The sequence below is a fragment of the Kryptolebias marmoratus genome, linkage group LG8, assembly GCF_001649575.2.
Source record: "Kryptolebias marmoratus isolate JLee-2015 linkage group LG8, ASM164957v2, whole genome shotgun sequence".
Lineage (NCBI taxonomy): Eukaryota > Metazoa > Chordata > Actinopteri > Cyprinodontiformes > Rivulidae > Kryptolebias > Kryptolebias marmoratus.
In genome coordinates, this window is record NC_051437.1 from 28,992,635 (window position 1) to 29,000,609 (window position 7,975).

Sequence of the window (7,975 nt, forward strand, 5' to 3'; positions counted from 1 at the left end):
ATATTTAAAGTTGTTAGTAGTGGAGCATCTTGTTAGTAGAAGATCTTTGCTTGCAGTTCTTTAGATTAACACAAAACAGTCACGTGCATTTATACTTTCACATTTAAACCTTTTTCTGATCATAAACACAATGTTTTTGATAGTAAAATGACTTTAAATGGGTCTATTGCTATGTTCTGATAGGTAAATGAGTCATTTTTTATGTTTTAATACCATTAAATAACAATACAGTGTTGTTTTGGGGTTTTAGCTGTTAACTGAGTTCATCGTTAAGATTTTAAACCGGATCTTTTTGATTAAAGCCTAATCCCGTGAAGGATTTGTCATATTTTTTTCGATTTTCCCGCGATAAAACCGGATTAAATCTTGCTCTGCGCGGTGTCCAGGTGTGCCGGAAGCGTTAGGAGCTCGTGCCGAAGCGTTTCGTGTCGTCAGCAGGTAAATAAAACCAGTAATTTAAAGAGTTTGTTCTGTTTTTGTTTTTTACCTGCGGATCCAGAGAAGCAGCGCGGCTGTCAGCTCCGGAGGCTCTGTGCGTCACGTGACCGAAACCAGGAAGTGAGAGAAACTCCAACAGCCAATCAGAGCGGAGCAGCCGTCCCGCTGATCCAATCTAACGGTCAAACTGCGTGTTGATATTAAATAACAGTTTATTAAACCTAAAAGCAAAGAAAAGACAGTGTTGGTGATCTTTTATTTTATTTTATACACAAAACTAAAAATTTTAAAGCAAAAAAATCTTTGAACAGACACTGATTTTTTACAAAAAAAAGCCAAACGTCTTTTTATTTTTTGCCTGCTGTCATTAAAGGTGGGCAATCTTGTAATAGAAAGTTGTTTTTTATGTGTTGTTTGTCTGTTAGCAAAATGCTTAATGAACTACAAAATCATAAAAATCAAAATGAGGACAGAGAAAAGTAAAAACAAACAAATTACAGCCTATCAGGGCACATTATGTTTATTAAATGTTCTTGTTACAAACTGTGAAATCAAACACTTAAAAGATTCTCCTAAACTACATCAAATCGTCCCGTTTGAAAGAGTTTACTCCTGTAGTTTTCTGTGTATATTTACATCTAAGTCTGACATGTGGGTTTGCGGTGAACGTAAACAAATAAACAAAGCAGGGGTTAAAGCTGCAGTCGCAGGTCTGACCACCGTTAGCCCGGCTGTAGTTTGTGTTGGGAAGCAAAAATAAACGATAAGTTTAACGTTTCACCTCTGGGTGAAAAGTTATTAACCCTTCAGCTGGATGAGCTGCCGGTGACCTTTGACCCCGCTCAGATCAGTCATCAGCTTCCTTCCTTCAAACAGAAACACTTTGTTCCCAATTCTGAAGCTAAATCTGTGAAAATTACTAAATATAACAGTCTGACGAATGCAATTCTTTTAGCCTAAATGATATTTTAGCTCATTATCAGCAAAAATTACTGAGTTGAAGCCATTTTTATGTTTCGTAAGGGCGATCAGCTGCGGCAGCCATCTTGAATTGGCTTGCCTTTGAAGTTAATGAATTAAAAATGTTCATCTAATCATTAATTTCAGACCGTTTCATTAAAATCCATCCACTAATTCATGGAATATGTTGCTAACAGACAAACAAAAAGTCTTAATTTGATGTTTTTAGTTTAGTTAAAATTAAAAGCAGAAACATTTGAGGATAAAATAATAAGATGTATGATTGTTCCAGATGAATGGTTTTATATTTTTTGTCTCTGTCTGTTTAGAGTCACCTGTGTGCCATTAGTGACGACATCATGGGTAATAATCTGCCTCACAGAGACCCTGAAGCAACACAGGAAACTTCTCTCCCACACGCCCTCCGTCCTGTGTTGAAATGAATTCTGTAAAAACGTCTCCTGAAGTGAAGAGTTGAGACACGTTCAGAGAACCCGTTCAGCCGCTCACCTGCCTTCCTTCGGAGCTGATCCTAAACAGGACGTTTTAAAAACCGAAGCTTTGGGAAACTTCTGGAGAATGGGGAGCTGTTTCTGTGACGCGCTGGGCGCAGGTGTGTTTGCGGCGCAGGTGAGGAGACATTTGGGAACAGCTTGATTTACTGATGAAGAACTCCTGTCTGCAGGACTCACCGTCCTCCTGCTGGCGGCCTTCCCCGTCGTCCAGATCACTTTAGGTGAGTTTCTGGGTTTTACTCGGAATAAGTACCACCTGTTGGTGGCGGGCGATAATGTTTTTGATGCTTCTGTGTGTTCGTATCTCATGAACCTCTGGAAATAATCACTGGATCAACGTCTACAACTGATTGACTTATGGAGCCAACCAAAGTCAAGATGGCCGCCACAGCTAAACACAAGATGCTTTTAATTCAATCAGATTTACAGATGTTGAGCTTAAAATGGTCGTAGCTGAGAGTCTGTCTGTCTGTCTGTCTGCCTGTCTGTGTGTCTGTGTGTCTGTGTGTCTGTCTGTCTGTCTGTCTGTCTGTCTGTCCGTCCCTCTGTCTGTCTGTCTGTCTGTCCGTCTGTCCGTCCGTCCGTCCGTCCATCCGTCTGTCTGCCTGTCCGTCCGTCCGTCTGTCTGCCTGTCTGCCTGTCTGTCTGTCTGCCTGCCTGTCTGTCTGTCTGTCCGTCTGCCTGTCTGTCTGTCTGTCTGTCTGTCTGTCTGTGTGTCTGTGTGTCTGTGTGTCCGTCTGTCCGTCTGTCCGTCTGTCTGTGTGTCTGTGTGTCTGTCCGTCTGTCTGTCTGTCTGTCCGTCCGTCCGTCCGTCCATCCGTCCATCCGTCCATCCGTCTGTCTGCCTGTCCGTCCGTCCGTCTGTCTGCCTGTCTGCCTGTCTGTCTGTCTGTCTGTCTGTCTGTCTGTCTGTCTGTCTTTCTGTCCGTCTGTCTGTCAGCAAAGATCAGGTAAAAACTGATGAAATGTTGGGATTAAATTCTGGTTCTGATCCAGATTCTGACCCGGTTCGTTCTGTTCTTTAATCTGACGCCTCGGTGGAGGTTTGGGCTCTCTGAGGGCTTTTTGTTTTTCGTTGATTTTACTCTAAAACTCAGGTGTTCTTTTAATTAAAGCTTACAGTGAATAACTCCAGATATGGATCCATATGTCAGCTTTCTGACGTGTCCTCATCAACAGGAGCAGTTTACCTCCGCGAGTGTCCTGCAGCGCCGCTTGTCCCGGTCAATGTGATGGCGCTTGGGATCTGGGCTCTGCTGATGTCGGCCATGTTCTTTCTGCCGAGGCTCCTCTGTCCCGGATCGCCTCGTCCAAACATCTGGACTGTGTGCATCGTCACCCTGCTGCTCTTCTTCTTCACCTGGTTCTTCTTAAGTCAGTCATTTGTGATCGGCCCGTCTGCCTTACCGCAAAGTTTGGTATCGATCCGATAAACCCAGAACCAGCTAAAGGCTAAATCTGGATATATTCTCCTGACTGATTATTGCTGTTAGCTGATTGTTTCATTTTAAAACCCAGGATCAATGTGAGGAAAAGTTTTTATGGAAAAAAAAAATGAGATGAACTGTGATTGTTGAGAGAATGACTGAAATTAGCTGTTTAAGCTAAAATAAGCAGAACGGCAGCTAAAAGGAGACAGCACCAAAATGCTACTTAAAAGCTAAAACACAAGCCGAAAGCTAATAGTTGCAAAATGCTAATTAAAAGTGGGAAAATGCTAGAAGCAAAAAATCAGACAAATTTAGCTAAAAGTGTGGAAATGAAATCAGTAATGGTTTAGAAATTACATTTTTGTTTGTTTTATTCAGAAACAGAATAATAAAACATTTTAAAACACTTCAGGAGCAGAAGAAACAAATTAAACCATCGATCATCCGATCCGACTGTCGGTATCAATAATATCAATATTCTGTCTACAGTTTGTGTTTTTACAGAAGCGATCTGGTCATCAGGAGCGTTTCAAACCAACAGTTTTCTCTTTTTGGTTCCTCTCTCAGGCAGTTACCAGATTTATTCCATATTTCCACCCGACTACGACAGAAACACCACCGCCTCAACCAGCAGCCCTGACAGCATCCTCAACACCTTGGACAACCAGAACCAGAACCAGAACCCCAGCCGGGCTTTGGGGGAGATGATTCAGAGTCTGGTTCTCTTGAACAGAACGTCAACCGAAGAACCGTCCAAACCCCAGCGCCACGTGGAGTCTTACTGCAACAGAACCATTTACATGTTTGCTTTCTGGACCTACACGCTGTTTTATGTGCTGGCAGGAGGTGCTGTGCTGATGATCATCTGTTTGTGTTTTTTAATGAAATGTTCTGAGATCGTTGTGCCACATCTCACCACCTGAGCTCAGGTTTACAGGTTCTGAAGCTGAAACAAACAATACTGGACAGAATTAGAACAATAAATAAATGATTGTTGTCTCTTTGATCAAATATTAAAACTTCAGAGACCCTGACCAACATCGAACAAACTCATCACAAAGTTCTGACTCACAGAACTGGAAACAGACGGTTCTTGTTGCGTCGCCTCGAGGGAGAGATTTCAGAACACTGAAAAGAAATTTAATAATTTCTGACTCTAAACAGGGAACTGAGGACAGCTCTGAGTCAGATATTCCTTTGAGTCTGTGAAGCTTCTGCTTTTGTAGTTAACTGGTGTATTTAAAAAAATAAAACAGTTTTCATACAAAAACTTTATTTATTTAACCAAGTTTTCTTCTTTCGAATTATTTTATAATAAAAGCTGCCGTTAAAAACGTGTATTTATCGATTTATTCGTTCATGACATCGTCTAAACTCAATCCTTAGTTCTCAAAACTTTGCAAAGTTTTCTAAAAAAGGAAATAAAAACAAAATCTGTAATTTTTTTTTTAAAACAGACACAAGTACAGAAGCTGTTATTTTAAGTTTGACCTCAGATGACTGTTTTATTTTATTTTAGTCTCAACTTTGTTCTGAGCAGTTGGAGCCGGGTGGATGGATGCATGGATGGATGGATGGATGGATGTTCTGATTCTGTTTAATCTGTTTTCTTCCAGTTTACCGTTATTGTTTGTCTGTTAGTAAAACAATCCTTGAAAGTAATTTTTTTATTTTTGTCTTTATGTTTATTTACCTGCAGAACCACCAGTGGGTCTAATAATAATATTAATTTAATTTAATTTAATTTAATTTAATTTAATTTAATTTAATTTAATTTAATTTAATTTAATTTAATTTAATTCTCAGCCTGCTCGCTGTAGTGACGCTTCCTACCGGCAGGGGGCGGAAGTGCAGCGCGGCGCCTTTGATCCGCTTTTAAACAGAAGAAGAAGAAGTAGAAAGCGCTGGCGCGAAGCTAACAAAGTTTACAGCCGTCATGAACTCGTTTCTGACTGATTCTAACTCTAATTTTTGCTGTTTTGTCTTACGTGGTTGGTGTTTTCGGAGAGTTTAGCCTTCGTTGATCCGTTTTAGACGTTTTAAAGGCGGGAAATATCGGGATAAATTTACTTAAAGTGCGATTTTTGAGTTGCTGTTAGCTTAAAGTCAGAGATGCCTTCACTAAACCTGAACGGAGTTACAGTAAATTTCCCTTTTACTCCATATGAATGTCAGAAAGACTACATGACTAAAGTCCTGGAATGTCTTCAGGAGGTGAGTTTCCATAAAAACACATAAATACTTAAAGCTAACTGAGCTGTCAGGGGATAGTTAATAAGATTCGTCGTTTTTTCGTGTCTTTAAATTAGTTTATGAAGCAAATAAATGCAGATTTCAAGTTGGCCTCCAGTTTCCAAAGGCTGTTCATCTGAACCTTTAGTGTCTGAACCATCTTTGATCAGCTCTAATTCAAAAACTACAACACCTCAAACCTGGACTAAAAGCAGAATCTTTAAAACAGTTTATTTGTGTAACCTTTATTCTGTTTTTTTAAAGCACAAGCAGAGGTAATTTTAGTGCTTTGGTGATAGTTTGATGTGTATGTGATAAGATAAGAGGTGCTGTGATAAATAATGTCTATCAGGGTGTAAATATTGAGTTTGAGATGAACTTTAAGCCCCAGTTAGAGTCAAAAAGATTTGTCTGTAAATGAGCTTTCTGTTTTTATGTGTTTATAAAGTCAGTTTACTAAAAGAAAATAGATAAACACCTTTCCCATTCTGGAGTGCATGCTTCTGATTGTTAGAAGATATAAATTCAAACAAATAAGGAGCTAAAAGTGTGTAATTTAAGGAATATTCTTAATGACACGAGCAGAGAGAAACACTTCCGTCCTTGTTCTTTAATAAATATTTGACTCTTCCTGTTGGAGATTATTGGTCGTGAAAACGGCGTGTCTGACCTCCTGTTTGTTCCAGAAACAGAACGGGGTTCTGGAGAGTCCAACGGGAACCGGTAAAACTCTGTGTCTGCTGTGCGCCACGCTGGCCTGGAGGGAGCACTTCAGGGACACCATCTCCGCTCGAAAGATCGCCGACAGGCTGAAAGGAGAGGAGATGTTCCCAAACGTGTCCCTCGCCTCCTGGGGGACGGCCGCCACCGACGGAGACAAACCAAGTATGTGGATTAATTTCACTGCTGGGTTCTTTCCAGCAGATTCTCCTGCACCAGAACAAGTTACAGTTTGATTTAGAGCCTTTCTGTTTGAGAAAATAATCCGACCCTGCAGTAAATTCACCTGCTTCTGTAGTTTCTGCTGTTCATCTGTTTTTACCTGTCCTGCAGTGTACTACACTGATATTCCCAAAATAATCTACGCATCCAGGACGCACTCTCAGCTCGCACAGGTGATCAGTGAGTTAAAGACAACTTCTTACAGGTAAACTACCTTTTCTTTATAACCTTAAAAATAAAACATTATATATTGTTATAAGGTTGCTCATTAATCTACACAGATGTAAAGAAGCAAGGCTTTAACACGTCAACATCTCTGCTGCAGTAGTTTTGTCCTAAATGGGTTTCAAAATGTCGTATTCTGGATAAAAGTTACACATGATGTTTAAAGTTGTCTTATTTTATTACAAACTGAGTCAAATAACAGTAGAAGAGTCCATCCTTCTGTAGGGATTAAGACTGATAACCTTTATAAAAGCAGGAGTTTTGTCAGTTTTGCTGCTCTGGAGTGTAGAGGTGTGTGTGTGTGTGTTAACACAAAGAGGAAAGACGTCAGAACGTCTCTGTGTTTCTGTTGGATCAGGCCGAAGGTGTGTGTGCTGGGGTCCAGAGAGCAGCTTTGTATCAATCAGGAAGTCATGCGTCAGGAGAGCAACCACGTCAAGGTAGGTTCTAACCTTTCAATCCCGACCCGAACACACAGCTGCTAACGACACAACTCCTCCGAGGCTCCATCAGTCCCTGTAGTCTCCAGGTTTACTCCCTTCGCCGCTGTAGACTCTGAGCTTTACTTCAGGGCTCCACCACATTCGGAAGACAAGTGATTCTAACATTATTGTAGATTATTGTGGTGAAATTAGATGTGATAAATCCACACGATGTGTCATTACAACGGCTAGTTAGACACAAAATTATGAGACAGTTTTCAAATTTTTATTGGTACTTCTAACAGAATTTAGGTCAAAATTCACACAGAGTTTCATGAATTTTGTGCAAATGCTGCTCATTTTATGAAGTCGTGTTATTTAAATTATGTTTCAGTGTTTTTACAATCTCTTCTAGTTTCATTTGCAATGTTGTCGTGCTCCCAAGGTGCCCAGGAAGTCAGAATTTATTTTATTTTTATTATTTTTTGGGGTTAATTAGTCACTTTGGCTTCACCAGTTGTCAAATCCTCTGAAAGCCGTCTCTTCTTTCTCGTACTTTCTGACTCACAGAAACTAAACTGTAAAAGCTTTCAGGCTGGTTTGAGACACCTGTGGCGTGTCTACGACTTTAATTTTAAGAAATCTGTGTTGCAAAGTTTTTGAACGTGTCCAGAATTCCAGCGACATGAGAGCAGGGCCCCGTTCTCCGTCTCTCCCACAAGGAGCTGGAGAACAGGGCCCTGAGAACAACAGGAGCTGGAGAACAGGACCCTGAGAACAACAGGAGCTGGAGAACAGGGCCCTGAGAACA

The 7,975-nt window shown here is 40.6% G+C and overlaps 3 protein-coding genes across 4 annotated transcripts in view; 2 read left to right on the forward strand and 1 right to left on the reverse strand.

Annotated features, from left to right (window-relative positions):
* LOC108229113 (renin binding protein) overlaps positions 1 to 610 on the reverse strand; it is a 6,552-nt gene extending 5,942 nt beyond the window's left edge. The window contains exon 1 of the mRNA XM_037976976.1: positions 488 to 610. The gene's annotated coding sequence lies outside the window, so the exon portion shown is untranslated. The remainder of the gene's footprint in view (positions 1 to 487) is intronic.
* Positions 611 to 1,328: 718 nt separating this feature from the next.
* On the forward strand, positions 1,329 to 4,618 carry LOC108250887. Its single transcript, XM_017440977.3, has 4 exons — positions 1,329 to 2,011; positions 2,084 to 2,134; positions 3,093 to 3,287; positions 3,911 to 4,618. The coding sequence occupies exons 1-4, from the start codon at positions 1,978 to 1,980 to the stop codon at positions 4,264 to 4,266; spliced, it is 636 nt and encodes a 211-aa protein (XP_017296466.1). The 5' UTR covers positions 1,329 to 1,977; the 3' UTR covers positions 4,267 to 4,618.
* A 602-nt stretch (positions 4,619 to 5,220) lies between these two features.
* The window catches only part of rtel1 (regulator of telomere elongation helicase 1), a 21,550-nt gene continuing 18,795 nt past the window's right edge, over positions 5,221 to 7,975 (forward strand). The window contains exons 1-4 of one of the 2 annotated variants that reach the window (XM_017440982.3): positions 5,221 to 5,557; positions 6,262 to 6,460; positions 6,629 to 6,722; positions 7,101 to 7,182. In XM_017440982.3, coding sequence (XP_017296471.1) covers positions 5,456 to 5,557; positions 6,262 to 6,460; positions 6,629 to 6,722; positions 7,101 to 7,182 — 477 coding nt within the window. In that variant the 5' untranslated portion in view covers positions 5,221 to 5,455. The remainder of the gene's footprint in view (positions 5,558 to 6,261; positions 6,461 to 6,628; positions 6,723 to 7,100; positions 7,183 to 7,975) is intronic. The other variant, XM_037977023.1, reaches the window with a different exon arrangement.

Coding starts and splice junctions, on each gene's coding strand:
- LOC108250887 (XM_017440977.3), top strand. CDS start 1,978: ATGGGGAGCTGTTTCTGTGACGCGCTGGGCGCAG. Junction 2,135..3,092: donor CGTCGTCCAGATCACTTTAG/GTGAGTTTCTGG, acceptor CCTCATCAACAG/GAGCAGTTTACCTCCGCGAG. Junction 3,288..3,910: donor CTTCACCTGGTTCTTCTTAA/GTCAGTCATTTG, acceptor TTCCTCTCTCAG/GCAGTTACCAGATTTATTCC.